Source organism: Amblyraja radiata, chromosome 17 (genome assembly GCF_010909765.2).
Source record: "Amblyraja radiata isolate CabotCenter1 chromosome 17, sAmbRad1.1.pri, whole genome shotgun sequence".
Taxonomy (NCBI): Eukaryota; Metazoa; Chordata; class Chondrichthyes; order Rajiformes; family Rajidae; genus Amblyraja; species Amblyraja radiata.
The window spans coordinates 28,778,727-28,795,717 of NC_045972.1; the positions used below are offsets into that span (position 1 = coordinate 28,778,727).

At 46.0% G+C, this 16,991-nt stretch overlaps 2 protein-coding genes across 2 annotated transcripts in view; both read right to left on the reverse strand.

Moving 5' to 3' along the window:
• Positions 1-950: 950 nt before the first annotated feature.
• The window catches only part of LOC116982642 (glutathione S-transferase A-like), a 40,282-nt gene continuing 24,241 nt past the window's right edge, over positions 951-16,991 (reverse strand). The window contains exons 5-6 of the mRNA XM_033035952.1: positions 1,788-1,876; positions 951-1,235 (exon numbers count right to left, since the gene is read on the reverse strand). Of these exons, the coding sequence (XP_032891843.1) occupies positions 1,103-1,235; positions 1,788-1,876 (222 nt within the window). The 3' untranslated portion in view covers positions 951-1,102. The remainder of the gene's footprint in view (positions 1,236-1,787; positions 1,877-16,991) is intronic.
• On the reverse strand, positions 12,942-14,739 carry LOC116982645 (C-C motif chemokine 17-like). Its single transcript, XM_033035955.1, has 3 exons — positions 14,602-14,739; positions 13,198-13,306; positions 12,942-13,110 (listed from the first exon to the last, which is right to left on the reverse strand). Exons 1-3 carry the CDS (start codon positions 14,678-14,680, stop codon positions 13,014-13,016), a joined length of 285 nt encoding a protein of 94 aa, XP_032891846.1. The 5' UTR covers positions 14,681-14,739; the 3' UTR covers positions 12,942-13,013.

Below are 16,991 nucleotides of genomic sequence, written 5' to 3' on the forward strand. Positions count from 1 at the left end.
TGTTTCCATGCTGTATGACTATACCCCTGCCCATGTCCTTGCTATAGTGATCAAACCGTGGTTCCTCAGGTGAAATTTTACAGTGCTGTGCATCAAGGATCAATCATAAAGCCTTCTACAAACTCCCAAGTGTTGCGAATGTGGCACCATCTGCATTCTTCAATTCTCTTATCCTTGTATAATTTATGATGTTTTTACTAATAAAGTTTGAAGTTTAGTTTTTTGTCATATCTACCAGGTAAAAGTCTTGCGTGCCAACCAGTCAGCGGAAAGACAATACATGACTGCAATTGAGCGATCCAGAGTAAACATAAATGATCAAGGGAATAACATTTAGTGTAAGATAAAGTCCAGTAAAGTCAGATTAAAGATAGTCTAAGGATCTCCAGGTGAATAGTGGCTCAGGACCACTCTCTAATTGTTGATAGAGTTGTTCAGTTGCCTGATGGGAAGAAGCTATCCTTGAATCTGGAGGTGTGCGTTTTCACACTTCAAGGATAACGTAAAAACATTCATTAACCTGTTTATATTAATTGACATGTATCAATTGTGCTCCAGACTGTGAGGGAACAGAATGAGAGCAGCAGGCAGTGGGTACTACTGAGGGTGAAAGCCCAGACTATCTCTAAGCAGAGGTGTTTAGAAATTGCCTATAATCACCGGGTAAAAGAGCAATTAGTTATCCCCCTGGTTCATTATCAGAGGAAATTTTTAAAAGTTCCTGATGGGTGTTTATTTGAGATGACCAGGATTCAACTATAGGATTGGAAAATAGAAAAGGCCAGTACACACAGTTCCTTGAACATCATCAATCCCCGTGAAAGAAGCTCAATGAGCAGGGAAATACCAAAATGTTCAAAGACTGGTTAAATCTTGATTCAGTACTAAACCGTTGAAGCAGCTTCTTGTCTGACTATGTGTTAATAACGAATACTCATTTATCCGACCACTTTAATAAATCTAAGAGAATTTATTCAAAGGTTTAAAATCAGCCACTGCCTAGAAAATGCCAGCATATTTCTTGATAAAATTCTGACTGCAGGCTCAATGACAACCTGCATGATGGCGGAGACAGAGAATATGCCTAGTGAGAACAGGGACCTTAGACCTCCTTCAGGGAGTCAATGGGTAGAGGGCTCTCCTTCCAGTGTGGGGGCCAAGTGGCCTGTATGCTGGGGCGTTCCTTCACTCGGTTGTAGTAATCCAGCAGATGTGGGTACCTTTTCTGAGAGAGTCTGAAATCAACATAAAAGATACATGGTTGAATTTTTCAGTCAGGAATATTTAAATTTTCATACATACACAACGAGGTGTTTAGTCACTTAAATTCCTCTGTGCTGCAAATTCATATGGATGTTTGGTTCCAACAGGGAAGTAACTAACCAAAGCCATCTCAAGGACCAGCCTGGGGGAACTAGGTGTTGGAACAACTGGCATTTACTGAATTTCCCGGCAATGAAGACACACCCCCACTTTGAGTCGCTAAAATTTGAAAAAAAGCTGTCGGGACAGGATCAAGGGTTTGGTTTAGTCCAGGGGTTAGCAACCGTTATTGCATAGGGACCAGGACCCATGATGACGGGCCACATCTATCGCCATAGTTAATGCTTAATGGGCTGAATGGCCTCCTATGTTGTAAGGAAATATGGAAACTGAAGATAGACCAGGATGTGTGCTCTGCTGGCTGGACACATAATCTCAGCTCAAAGCACATCATCACCCAAGGGTTGTGTTTCACCGATCTTAAATCCAATTAACAGACTACAGTGAGATGATCAGTAACTCACCCAAATCGGACGCAGAAGGCCAGATGTGGAAACAGCATGATGTCAGCCATAGTGAAGTTTTTTCCAGCTATGTATGACTTTGGTCCCATCTGACGGGAAGAAAGAGTATGGTTAAAGCACACACTTATGCAATTATAGAATAATCTTTGACAGGAACAGGCCCTTCGTCCATGCTGACCAAGATGTTTGTCCCACTTGCCTGCATTTGGACCACATCTACTGTATCTAAACATTTCCTATTCATGCACCTGTCCAAATGTGTTTTAAATGCTATTATAGTGTCTGCCTCAATTACCTCTGGCAATTCATTCCATGCACCATTCTCCGAATGAAAATAGGTGCCCTTCAGGTTTGTATTAAAACTTGCCCCTCTCACTTTAGACATCTGTCCTCTTGTTTTTGATTCGCCTACCCTTGGTAAAAGACTCTGTGCATTCACCCTACATGACCGTGGCTTTCAAGAAACGTTTGGATAGGCATACAGGTATGCAAGGAGGTATGTGCACACGGAAAACAGTTGGTCTTGGCATCATGTTCGGCACTAACACTGTGGGTCGAAGGGCCTGTTCCCATGCTGTATTGTTCCATATTTGTTTAATTTGATTTGGAGATACAGCGCGGAAATGGGTCCTTCAGCCAGCCGAGTCCGTGCCGACCAGCGATTCCCGTTCACTAGCACTAGCTTACAGGCTAGGGACAATTTACAATTTTTATTAAAGGCAATTAACCTAGAAACATCCACATCTTGGAGGAAACCAGAGCACCACGAGAAACCCCACATGGTCAGTGGACATGGTAGTGTTGATACAAGAGGATGTTACCCTGGGGTCTTCCCCTAATTTGGAGCTCATTTCCCACGCACCTGCTCATGAGCTGTTATTGCAGACAGTGTTTTCTGAATCTCTGCCACAAATCATTCCAAATAAAAACACAGTCATACAGCACTGATTCAGGTCTGTCGGCTGGCCCTGTATTTAATGTCCCGACTGATGAAGGCCAGGACCCCTCGTGCCTTCTTAAACAAAGTAACTACACGAATTGCCACTAAATTTCACGTCATTTCTCTGCCCATTTTACCAACACATCGATATCATACATACCGAAGTCTATTTTCCACACTGTCAACAGCTCCCCCAATCTTCATGTCATCTGCCAACTTAGTGATCATGCCTCTGATATACATACCTAAATCATTTGCGCTTTTGTGAACTACGAGTGTCCCATCACGGATCTCTGTGGAACATTGCTATTGAGGGAGTGCAGCGTAGGTTTACAAGGGTGGCGGGACTGTCATATGCTGAGAGAATGGAGCGGCTGGGCTTGTATACTCTAGAATTTAGAAGGATGAGCGGGTATCTTATTAAAACATATAAGATTATTAAGGGCTTGGACACGCTAGAGGCAGGAAACATGTTCCCGATGTTGGGGGAGTCCAGGACCAGGGGCCACAGTTTCAGAATAAGGGGTAAGGCATTTACAACGGAGACGAGGAAACACTTTTTTCATACAGAAAATTGTGAGTCTGTGGCATTCTCTGCCTCTGGTGGAGGCCAGGTCTCTGGATACTTTCAAGAGAGAGCTAGATAGGGCTCTTTAAGATAGCGGAGTCAGGGGATATGGGCAGAAGGCAGGACCGGGGTACTGATTGGGATTGATCAGCCAAGATCACATTGAACGACGGTGCTGGCTCGAAGGGCCAAATGGCCTACTCCTGCATCTATTGTCTATTGTCTAGAACTAATCACAGGCATTAAATCATGAACACAACCTTCTACCATCACCATCAGTCGCCTGTTGCCAAACAAATTTTACTAAGGTGCCCTGGAATCAATGGGCCCAAAATGTTTATTCCAGGCTCCACGTGTGGAAACTTGTTTAATTAGAAAGCCCGACGTAAAGGCTTACTGCAGCAGGGTAACCAAAACTGAGCACAATACCCGAAGTGGGGCCTCATCAACGTTTTGTAAACTTAACGCGCAACTTCTATACTAATTTCCCTGACTTATGAAGGTAGCGTGCCAAAAGCTTTCTTCGCAACCCCAACATGCAACACTACTTTAAGCGCGCTGAGGCATTTGAAGCATGACCTTAAAGGCAGGAGTTACAAAATGCAAGAGTTACTCAGCGGGACAGGCAGCATCTATGGAGAAAATGAATAAGCGACGCTCTAATCTGGCTGCATATAATTCATATCCCTCCACCCCCTGCATATCCAAATCCCTTTATAATGTCACCATTATATCTGCCTCAACCACCTACCCGGCATTGTGTTCCAGGCATTCACCACCCTCTATGTAAAACACCTGCCCTGCTCGGCTCCTTTAAAGCTGTGCCCTCTAGTATTTGGTGTTTCCATCCTGGGAAAAAAAGGTTCTGAATGTCTACCCTGTCTGTACCTCTCATAATGTTATATATCTCAGTCTTGTCACAATCACCAGTGTTCCAGAGAAAATAATCCATGTCCGTTCAACCTCTCCCTGTGGCTAATACCTCCTAATGTAATCATTATATTGTTCTCTGCATTCGTTCCAAAGCCTCCACACCCTTCTTATAATGGGGCAGCCAAAATTACACGCGATCCGCCAAATGCAGCCTAACTAACGTTCACTAATGCACTGACCTGCATTATGACGAGCTGACTATTTATTCAGTGTCACGACCAAAAAAGGCAAGTCTACCATTTGCCTTCTTTGCTACTTTAGTTTAGTTTAGTTTAGGAATATAGCGTGGAAACAGTCTCTTCAGCCCACCGTCTGCGCCGACCAATGATCACCCGTACACTAATTCTATCCTATACACTAGGGACAATTTACAGACGCCAATTAATCTACAAAGCTGCACCTCTTTGGAATATGGGAGTAAACTGGAGCACCCGGCAAAAACCCGCACCGTTACAGAGAGAACTTACAAAACCCATACAGCCAGTACCCGTAGACTGCATCGAACCTCGGTCTCTGGATCAGTGAGGCAACAACTCTCCCACTGCGTCTTTGTGCCATCTAATTTATTCATCCGTGTTGTCATTTTCACGGAGTTATGGACTTGGACCCCGAAATCCTTCTGTATATTAATGTTGGCAGCTAAAAGGACCTAAGGAAAAGTTGTTACCTCAACATTCTGTAACTGGGGTTAGTATTTATCAACATAGAGTCATGCCTCCCAACATGCCCCATTCAAACTCATCCCATTTGCCTGCCCCTGGCCCAAATCCCTCCAATAAATTCCTAGACTATTTAAAATGTTGTTATTGCACCTGCCTGTCACATGGCAGCTAGTTCCATGCACTTACCCCTCTCTGTATGAAAAGGCTACCACTCGGTGCATGTAAACAATCTTTCTTTGTTAAGAAATGTGCAGCCTCACTAAGGTCTCGATCAACTGTAACATAACGTTCCAACCGCTATCCGCAATTCTCCGACTATTGGCAAAACATATTGCCATGGTCATATAGAGCCACGGGGCTATACAGCATGGAAACAAACCCTTCAGCCCAACTCGTCCATGCCGATTAAGATTCCACATGTGAACTAGTTCTATTTACCTATTTTTGTTTTTTCTCACTCAAAATTTCTAGATATATAACATATAATTTCCATTCAGCAAAGCTAAACTGTGTGCTGACTAATTGATACAATGGACGGTTAGAGGACGTGGTTGCAACATTTTCTGCTTTGTCAGATTTTCAATTTTAGAGTGGTGCTGGTGAAAGTGGAAACTGCTTCCTAATTTTCTTAGAAGATCACAAGTGGGTCATTTCAGAAAAAAAACACCACGAATTATTTCCAATTAAATGTACAACAAAGCATTTAATGGAAAGTTAGTTTCCTTGTGCAAGACCCCAAGAGAATCACAGAAACAGGTTTTCCATAGCACTGGCTTGGAAATAGTCGCCGGGCATCTCAGACGATGGCAGGGGATTGTATTTGTGAAACTAGAGCAGCAAGGCTGTAATAAGAAGGGGTTCGGCCCGAAACGTCGCCTATTTCCTTCGCTCCATAGATGCTGCTGCACCCGCTGAGTTTCCCCAGCAATTTTGTGTACCTTAGGCTGTAATAATTGTTCGATTACACTGATCTCTGCCTCAGCTGATTATAATCTGTATTATAAAGAGGTTCTCATAGCAAGTCTGCATACATTGCAGCCCCTCGGGAGAACAGGTAAATTGTGGGAGCTTAGCCGGAGCTCAAAGGAATGAACAAGAACCCGCTGAACTTTGGGAAAGGTGCATAATTAGGGAAAGATAAGGCGGAAGAGCAAATGTAGAGAGATCTGGGGGTCCGAAAAAACAAATCAGAGCATTTGTGGCAACTTGAAGTAGTTAAGACTGTAATGTTGGGAAGAGGATGGAGTATAACAGTAAAGATGTCCTGCTACATCTACAGATGGTGTTGGTGAGACCACACTGGTTCATTGCACAGCGTCACACAGCATGGAAACAGGCCATTCTGCCCACCATATCCACGCTGTGCAGTGGATAATCACCCGTATTAGCCCTATTTTCCAGCACGTGGTCCATAGCCTTCGTTGCCTGGGTAATTCAAGTGCGCATCTGGACACTTATCAAAATACTGTCAATTACTCCGCTTTGATCGCTGCATTCCATGTACTCACCACTTTCAGGATGAGAAAATATCTCTTAGATCAGCTATAAATCTCGTACTCCTAATGCCCCTATCCCACCTAGGAAACCTGAACGGAAACCTCTGGAGACTTTGCGCCCCACCCAAGGTTTCCGTGCGGTTCCCGGAGGTTGCAGGTGGTTGCCGGAGGTTGCAGGTAGTGGAAGCAGGTAGGGAGACTGACTAAGACCTCCGGGAACCGCACGGAAACCTTGGGTGGGGCACAACGTTTCCAGAGGTTTCCGAGGTTTCCTAACTGGGACAGGAGCATAACTACCCTAGTGTATATCCTCTAGTTGTATTCATCCTGGTATGGGGGAAGTTTCATGCCGTCTACTTTATCTACTCCCTTCATTGTTTTATATAGTTCACTCATGTCCCCTCATAACCGTCTCCATTCCAAATAAAAACACAGTCATACAGCACTGATTCAGGTCTGTCGGCTGGCCCTGTATTTAATGTCCCGACTGATGAAGGCCAGGACCCCTCGTGCCTTCTTAAACAAAGTAACTACACGAATTGCCACTAAATTTCACGTCATTTCTCAGCCCATTTTACCAACACATCGATATCATCCGTACCGAAGTCTATTTTCCACACTGTCAACAGCTCCCCCAATCTTCATGTCATCTGCCAACTTAGTGATCATGCCTCTGATATACATACCTAAATCATTTGCGCTTTTGTGAACTACGAGTGTCCCATCACGGATCTCCGTGGAACATTGCTATTGAGGGAGTGCAGCGTAGGTTTACAAGGATGATGGGACTGTCATATGCTGAGAGAATGAAGCGGCTGGGCTTGTATACTCTTGAATTTAGAAGGATGAGCGGGTATCTTATTAAAACATATAAGATTATTAAGGGCTTGGACACGCTAGAGGCAGGAAACATGTTCCCGATGTTGGGGGAGTCCAGGACCAGGGGCCACAGTTTCAGAATAAGGGGTAAGGCATTTAGAACGGAGACGAGGAAACAATTTTTTCATACAGAAAATTGTGAGTCTGTGGAATTCTCTGCCTCTGAGGGCGGTGGAGGCCAGGTCTCTGGATACTTTCAAGAGAGAGCTAGATAGGGCTCTTCAATATAGCGGTGTCAGGGGATATGGGCAGAAGACAGGACCGGGGTACTGATTGGGATTGATCAGCCAAGATCACATTGAATGGCGGTGCTGGCTCGAAGGGCCAAATGGCCTACTCCTGCATCTATTGTATATTGTCTAGAACTAATCACATGCATTAAATCATGAACACAACCTTCTACCATCACCATCAGTCGCCTATTGCCAAACAAATTTTACTAAGGTGCCCTGGAATCAATGGGCCCAAAATGTTCATTCCAGGCTCCACGTATGGAAACTTGTTTTATTAGAAAGCCCGACGTAAAGGCTTACTGCAGCAGGGTAACCAAAACTGAGCACAATACCCGAAGTGGGGTCTCATCAACGTTTTGTAAACTTAACGCGCAACTTCTATACTAATTTCCCTGACTTATGAAGGTAGCGTGCCAAAAGCTTTCTTCGCAACCCCAACATGCAACACTACTTTAAGCGTGCTGAGGCATTTGAAGCATGACCTTAAAGGCAGGAGTTACAAAATGCAAGAGTTACTCAGCGGGACAGGCAGCATCTATGGAGAAAAGGAATAAGTGACGCTCTTATCTGGCTGCATATAATTAATATCCCTCCACCACCTGCATATCCAAATCCCTTTATAATGTCACCATTATATCTGCCTCAACCACCTACCCGGCATTGTGTTCCAGGCATTCACCACCTTCTATGTAAAACACCTGCCCTGCTCGGCTCCTTTAAAGCTATGCCCTCTAGTATTTGGTGTTTCCATCCTGGGAAAAAAAGGTTCTGAATGTCTCCCCTGTCTGTACCTCTCATAATGTTATATATCTCAGTCTTGTCACAATCACCAGTGTTCCAGAGAAAATAATCCATGTCTGTTCAACCTCTCCCTGTGGCTAATACCTCCTAATGTAATCATTATATTGTTATCTGCATTCGTTCCAAAGCCTCCACATCCTTCTTATAATGGGGCAGCCAAAATTACACGCGATCCGCCAAATGCAGCCTAACTAACGTTCACTAATGCACTGACCTGCATTATGACGAGCTGACTATTTATTCAGTGTCACGACCAAAAAAGGCAAGTCTACCATTTGCCTTCTTTGCTACTTTAGTTTAGTTTAGTTTAGGAATATAGCGTGGAAACAGTCTCTTCAGCCCACCGTCTGCGCCGACCAATGATCACCCGTACACTAATTCTATCCTATACACTAGGGACAATTTACAGACGCCAATTAATCTACAAAGCTGCACGTCTTTGGAATATGGGAGTAAACTGGAGCACCCGGCAAAAACCCGCACCGTTACAGAGAGAAATTACAAAATCCATACAGCCAGTACCCGTAGTCTGCATCGAACCTCGGTCTCTGGAGCAGTGAGGCAACAACTCTCCCACTGCGCCTTTGTGCCATCTAATTTATTCATCCGTGTTGTCATTTTCACGGAGTTATGGACTTGGACCCCGAAATCCTTCTGTATATTAATGTTGGCAGCTAAAAGGACCAAAGGAAAAGTTGTTACCTCAACATTCTGTAACTGGGGTTAGTATTTATCAACATAGAGTCATGCCACCCAACGTGCCCCATTCAAACTCATCCAATTTGCCTGCCTCTGGCCCATATCCCCCGCAATAAATTCCTAGACTATTTAAAATGTTGTTATTGCACCTGCCTGTCACATAATAATAATAATAATAATAATAATGGATGGGATTTATATAGCGCCTTTCTAATACTCAAGGCGCTCTGTTCCAGCTAGTTCCATGCACTTACCCCTCTCTGTATGAAAAGGCTACCACTCGGTGCATGTAAACAATCTTTCTTTGTTAAGAAATGTGCAGCCTCACTAAGGTCTCGATCAACTGTAACATAACGTACCAACCGCTATCCGCAATTCTCCGACTATTGGCAAAACATATTGCCATGGTCATATAGAGCCATGGGGCTATACAGCATGGAAACAAACCCTTCAGCCCAACTCGTCCATGCCGATTAAGATTCCACATATGAACTATTTACCTATTTTTGATTTTTCTCACTCCAAATTTCTAGATATATAACATATAATTTTCATCCAGCAAAGCTAAACTGTGTGCTGACTAATTGATAAAATGGACGGTTAGAGGAAGTGGTTGCAACATTTTCTGATTTATGTCAGATTTTCCATTTTAGAGTGGTGCTGGTGAAAGTGGAAACTGCTTCCTAATTTTCTTAGAAGAGCACAAGTGGGTCATTTCAGAAAAAAAACTCCACGAATTATTTCCAATTAAATGTACAACAAAGCATTTAATGGAACGTTAGTTTCCTTGTGCAAGACTCCAAGAGAATCACAGAAACCAGGTTTTCCATAGCTCTGGCTGGTAAATAGTCGCCGGGCATCTCAGACGATGGCAGGGGATTGCATTTGTGAAACTGGAGCAGCAAGGCTGTAATAATTGGTGGATTACACTGAGCTCGGCCTCAGCTGATTATAATCTGTATTATAAAGAGGTTCTCATAACAAGTCTGCATACATTGCAGCCCCTCGGGAGAACAGGTAAATTGTGGGAGCTTAGCCGGAGCTCAAAGGAATGAACAAGAACCCGCTGAACTTTGGGAAAGGTGCATAATTAGGGAAAGATAAGGCGGAAGAGCAAATGTAGAGAGATCTGGGGGTCAGAAAAAACAAATCAGAGCATTTGTGGCTACTTGAAGTAGTTAAGACTGTAATGTTGGGAAGAGGATGGAGTATAACAGTAAAGAGGTCCTGTTACATCTACAGATTTACTGGTTCATTGCACAGTCACACAGCATGGAAACAGGCCATTCTGACCACCATGTCCACGCTGTGCAGTGTGTAATCACCCGTATTAGTCCTATTTTCCAGCACGTGGTCCATAGCCTTCGTTGCCTGGGTAATTCAAGTGCGCACCTGGACACTTCTTAAAATTCTGTCAATGACTTCGCTTTCATCACTGCATTCCATGTACTCACCACTTTCTGGATGAGAAAATATCTCTTAGATCAGCTATAAAGCTCGTACTCATTACCCCAGTGTATATCCTCTAGTTTTATTCATCCTGGTATGGGGGAAGTTTCATGCCGTCTACTTTATCTACTCCCATCATTGTTTTATTTAGTTAACTCATGTCCCCTCCTAACCTCCTCCATTCCAAATAAAAACACAGTCATACAGCACTGATTCAGGTCTGTCGGCTGGCCTGTATTTAATGTCCCGACTGATGAAGGCCAGGACCCCTCATGCCTTCTTAAACAAAGTAACTACATGAATTGCCACTAAATTTCACATGTCATTTCTCAGCCCATTTCACCAACACATCGGTATCATACATACCGAAGTCTATTTTCCACACTGTCAACAGCTCCCACAATCTTCATGTCATCTGCCAACGTAGTGATCATGCCTCTGATATACATATCTAAATCATTTGCGCTTTTGTGAACTACGAGTGTCCCAGCACGGATCTATGTGGAACATAGCTATTGAGGGAGTGCAGCGTACGTTTACAAGGTTAATTCCCGGGATGGCGGGACTGTCATATGCTGAGAGAATGGAGCGGCTGGGCTTGTACACTCTAGAATTTAGAAGGATGAGCGGGTATCTTATTAAAACATATAAGATTATTAAGGGATTGGACACGCTAGAGGCAGGAAACATGTTCCCGATGTTGGGGGGAAGTCCAGAACCAGGGGCCACAGTTTAAGAATAAGGGGTAAGGCATTTAGAACGGAGACGAGGAACACTTTTTTCATGCAGAGAGTTGTGTGTTTGTGGAATTCTCTGCCTCTGAGGGCGGTGGAGGCCGGGTCTCTGGATACTTTCAAGAGAGAGCTAGATAGGGCTCTTAAATATAGCAGAGCCAGGGGATATGGGCAGAAGGCAGGAACGGGGTATTGATTGGGGATGATCAGCCATGATCACATTGAATGGCGGTGCTGGCTCGAAGGGCCAAATGGCCTACTTCTGCACCTATTGTTTATTGTCTATAACTAATCACAGGCATTAAATCATGAACACAACCTTCTACCATCACCATCAGTCCTGGATTCCATCGGCCCAAAATGTTTATTCCAGGCTCCACGTGTGGAAACTTGTCAAATGCTTTATTAGGAAGCCCGACGTAAAGCTTTTCTGCAGCAGGGTAACACTGGGCACAATACCCGAAGAGGGGCCTCATCAACGTTTTGTAAACTTAACGCGCAACTTCTATACTAATTTCCCTGACTTATGAAGGTAGCGTGCGAAAAGCTTTCTTCGCAACCCCAACATGCAACACTACTTGAGCGTTGAGGCTGAGGCATTTGAAGCATGACCTTAAAGGCAGGAGTTACAAAAGGCAAGACTTACTCAGCGGGACAAGCAGCATTTCTGGAGAAAATGAATAGGTGACGTTTCTTCAGACAGTCTGAAGAAAGGTTTGCACCCAAAATGTCACCTATTCATTTTTCCAGAGATGCTCTCTGTCCCGCTGAGTTAACCCAGCTTTTTGTGTCTATCTTCGGTTTAAAATCAGCATCTGCAGTTCCTTCATACACAAACTGCGTCTTTATTCGCCAGCAGGGAACGGTGAGGTCTGATTTCACTGCAGCTCAGACTAATTCATCTTGGTAGGTAAATGCAAGGAAGATGTTTCTTCCAACTGGACGGTTCAGAACCCGGCCCACGCTCTCAGAATGAGGGACTTGCCGGTCAGGAAGCCGGATTGTTGTCGCCCAGGTTTCATCCTCTCCGGCACGGATGTTGTGGGTTTGCCTGAAGGAAGTGAGTACTGCCGATACTGAGAATCTCGGGCCCAGGAAGTTGCACACTGCTCTTTCCATTTTAACTTTGGAACCAACATTCAATTATCCATTTCATAGGTTTCTTATGTAGATGAAGGAACTGCAGATGCTGGTTTAAACCGAAGATAGACACAAAAAGCTGGAGTTATTCAGCGGGACAGGCAGCATCTCTGGAGAGAAGAATGGATGACGTTTCGGGTCGAGACCCTATTTCAGAAGATGGTCAGAAGAAGGGTCTCGACCCGAAACGTCACCCATTCCTTCTCTCCAGAGATGCTGCCTGTGCCGCTGAATAACTCCAGTTTTTTGTGTCTATTTCTGTCTCAGATTTCTTATCCGGACAAGTTTCCTCCCTTTCCTCGCTATTTTGGAAAGGAATTATACGGACCCGTCTTCTTCCGCCGACGCAGACCGCCCACCCCCGTAAACAGGTAGTTGTCGCTCCCACCGATTATCTCAACAGCCCGAACCCTTGCAGATACGGTCACCCTGATCAAAGCTCACACACATTCACCGCCCATAGCATGTTCAAAGTTTATTAACACTGAGCAACTCGACAAATAAATTACAAATAAATCAACATAATGTACAGGATATATCGTTTATAAGGAGAACGAATGAATGCTTTATGATGTCCAACTCTAACCAGTTGCCGACGCTTTCATCCACACCAGAGGGTCTGAGGGGATGGAACGGACTTTCACGGACGACTCTTGGCAGTCCATTGGAATGCAGAGCTTTCACTTCGTCTCTCACTTCTTGTGTTTCCTGTCCAGATACTTCATTGCAGCTTTGACCCATCCCTCGCCGGCTTTGGTGCAAATCTTCATATCCCTCCGGTTGACGAATCTGAAGCAGACCAAGCAGGTGTGATTACCTGAAAGTCACTCACCACTTGTTGAAACACACTTTGGAGCAACACATTAAAATACTTACATGACAGCGGGAGTCGAGCACCATGGAGCTGCCATGTAGCTTTTAAGCCTCCCGTGAGGAATATGAGTGGTCTTAAAGGTCTCACAGCATTCCGGGAATATCGATCCCACTGGGGGAGAGGGAGGAAGAGACAACGTTACACACTGAGGGGTTTTCCAGCATTCTCCATCGCAAGTTACCGTACTGCCTCGCATTTACAGAAAATACACAGCAAGGGAGGCATTGCTGCCCTGGGCTCTGTACAGGTTTCCGTGTTTTACACTAGCTGGCCAACCCCCCCCCCCCCCCCCCCCCCGCGAAGAGCGGAACTCGCTATCAAAACATGGAGGGGACGGGGGACACACTTTTTTGGCGGCCACGCGCGCATGCGCGCACACACACACACACACACATACACACACACCCACACACACACACACACACACACACACACACACACACAGACACACATACACACACACACACACACACACACGCACACACACACACACACACACACACACACACACACACACACACACACACACACACACATACACACATACACACACACACACACACACACGCGCGAGGCTTCGGAGGAGCAATCCAGCGCTAAGTGCAGCTCAACGCTGCCTGTCTCACCGGGTTAACTACAGCCCTGTCTGGACTGAAGGGCCATATGTCCCGCAATTCCAGGAAGGGTTGTAAGCTCCCCTGGTGGGACAGGCAGCGTTGAGCTGGGTTTAGCGCTGTTTCTCTGCGCTGACCCGTCTGCCTGCCGACCAAAGATCCTAGATCCTATAGCGGAGGATCTTTGCTGCCGACCTCTCTGGCCACCCGCGGAGTGGGGAAGGGTACACGGGAGGGGGCAGGACAGCGCCGGAGACCTGGCCGGGATCGATTCTGGCTGCGGATGAAGCGCAGGTCTGTGCCATGTCTCCCTCCTCCAATCACCGCGCTGTATCCTCAGTCCCAAACCCCCCCCCCCCCCTCTTCCCTCCTCCAATCATCGCGCTGAATCATGTCCTGCCCCCATTGCCTGCCGACCGACGTCTCTCTGCTGCAATCGGCGCCCTCGATCACCGGATTTTAAAATCTACAAAAACTTGGGGGGGATGCCCCCCACCTCTCAAAACATGGAGAGGCAGTGTGTCCCCTGCCCCCCCCTGGTTTTCCGCCCCTGCCCTCCGTCAACAATCTCACCCTCCCCACCACCACCACCAATACAATTTTCCAGTCTGCTAACCTCTCACCCCCTCAGATGCTGTTGTATCCTCCCCGATCCCTCCCTCCAAATAACGAGGAGATTATTCAACTGGGAGTTATTCACCGAAACCACCAGACGGAGGGAAACGACAATGAGCAGCTCATGGTTCAAAGTCAAGAGAAGCCGGAATATAGGGAATAAGGAAGGTCTCTTACACGGGGCGGCTGCAACATTCTGGAAACTGCAGATCACCAGGGCTCCTACAAGGGCAACGACGCAGAGCGCTGTCTTCATGGTGCTTCCTAGGATTGAAGTGCTGGCTGGGGCCCAGTGACTGAGCAGCTTCCACTCCGTCTACCTTTTAAAGGGTAGCGAAAGAGTCAGACCGGAATTCAGGGGCTGCCTGTAAAGTCCCTAAAGTCCACGTGGACCCTGCTCAGACGAAATATGCCATTATTCCCTGAAATGGGAAGTACGGACGATTCGGCGAATGGCCTTTCCAGTGTTAAACTGCAAGGAGCACGCTGCATCTTCCAGAACCCGTGTTTTCAGTATCAGTACGTTTCACTTCCTTCCAATCCCACAACATCCGTAACCAAGCGGAAGGGAAAGCTGAGAGAAGAATGAAGCTTGCCGAATAACAAGTCACTGATTCCGAGACTGTGAACCATGGCCCCGGACGGCCAAGTCAGGACAAACATATTCCCCGCATCTACCCCACCAAGCAGCAGTAGAACTGTATAGGCTGTCGTGATATCAGCCCTCGTTTTTCTCCCCTGGATAGAGTATAGGCCCCGTTTATGTACACACTTTCACAAGACAATCCAATGAGCACAGGAATGTGTACCCTTGGTCGCACACCCTCTATAGCAGGGACAGAAATCCTATGGCGGAGAGATCAGAGCTGATTACAATATTCTAGATGTGGTGTTCCGGCCAGTATAGAACTGAACGAGCCATCTTTACACTTGGTCAAATCCTCTGGCAATAAAGACCAGTTTGTCACTTGACGACCAGTTCCTTGTTGTTTCAGGATGATGCCGTGCAGTGATTTGTGTACAAGGGCAGCGGAGCCGACTGAGCACCGACATCCTTCATTGTATCACCATCGAATATACACGGCCTTCCTGTGTTTGCATCACACTGGATCTGTTCGCTTGTGTGCCCAATATGATGCAGGGCATTTTTGTCCGTTCACTTCGCTTATCTCTAATCCTCTCCGGCCTCTCTGCCCCCGACCCTGGAACATCCCAGCGAAGTTATATCTGAATTTGACTTCCCTTCCATAAAAGCAAGTGGACTCTGTCTCTTCAGGTACTCCCGATCTGCTGAACGTTTCATGGGCTCGGTGTCCATGTCACTAATCCGGATGGCGTGATCAGTGAGTGAGGCCATGAATTTGATTGATGTGAGTTATGTCGCTCTATCCTCTACACCGGACTTCCCAAGTTACGCTCTGTGCTTTGTTACCTTGCAGCCTCCCAAGTGGATCCCAGATTGTCAGTCTCACCACAATCATAAAGTCATAAGGTCATGTGGTAGGAGCAGAATAAGGCCATTCGGCCCATCATGTCCACTCCGCCATTCCATCATGGCTGATCCACCTGTCCCTTCCAACCCCACTCTCCTGTCCCTTCTCCATAACCCTTGACATCCGTACTAATCAAGAATCACTCCCCATTGTCGGAGTTGTAATCCCCCTCAGAACCCAGTGAGAGCTCTCAACCCCATTCACCGCTAATATCCTTAAAGCTACCCACCAGAGCTATCTCCGTTCCCCTTTTTGCCCCCTTGATTTCCTGTTTTAGCTTATTACTTAGGTCCCAAAGCTCCTCCAGAGATACAATCGACCCCAGTTGCTTATACCTGCCAAATGTCCCCTTCTAACTCTTCACCAGAGCCTCAATTTCCCGAGTCTCTTCCCGATAGTACATTCTGGGGCCTTTTGTGCACATCTTGGTTGCCATGGATGAGATGGGCTGAAATGCTCGTTTCCGTGCTGCAGGAGTCGAGGACACTGTTCATCAGGAGTCACGCGCTCTCGCTCGCTCTCACTGCAGCTTCTGAGGTTTACGATATTTCAGCAATTTGGTGCGAACCCATTTCTCCTGGCAGTAGTGTTCACCACGGGGCAGTGTGGTTTCATAAAGCCGTGTGGAGTCTTCCCCTTTGGTTCAAATACTGCCCCCTCAACATCACCCCATCTCTTGTGCCGTTGTTGTGGACTTTCTGGCTGACCTTATTTCATTAGTTTGAAGTTTTCAACCAATATTCCGGGCAGAATGTTTATGATCCTCCCCAGAAAATCTCTTCCTCGTTCCTCCCCTCTCCTGCCCAGCTCCCAGTTAGTAGCAACAACTATTTCCCTAGTCTTTCCTGTCATTAACAGAGGTGAATAACTACGTGTCTCGGTGACATTGACTAAATATAGGAAGTACACAGACGACCGGGGTCCGGTGAGTTCACAGTTAGCCGCGTCTTTCCTCAATCGTTGTGGAGATCAAACCTGACCTCCAAGTTTGATAAAAATCTGGGAGAGTCTAAACCGAAACGGAAAGTTTCTCTGATGCGGAAAGGACATTGGTAATCCAACCCGGAGAACAGA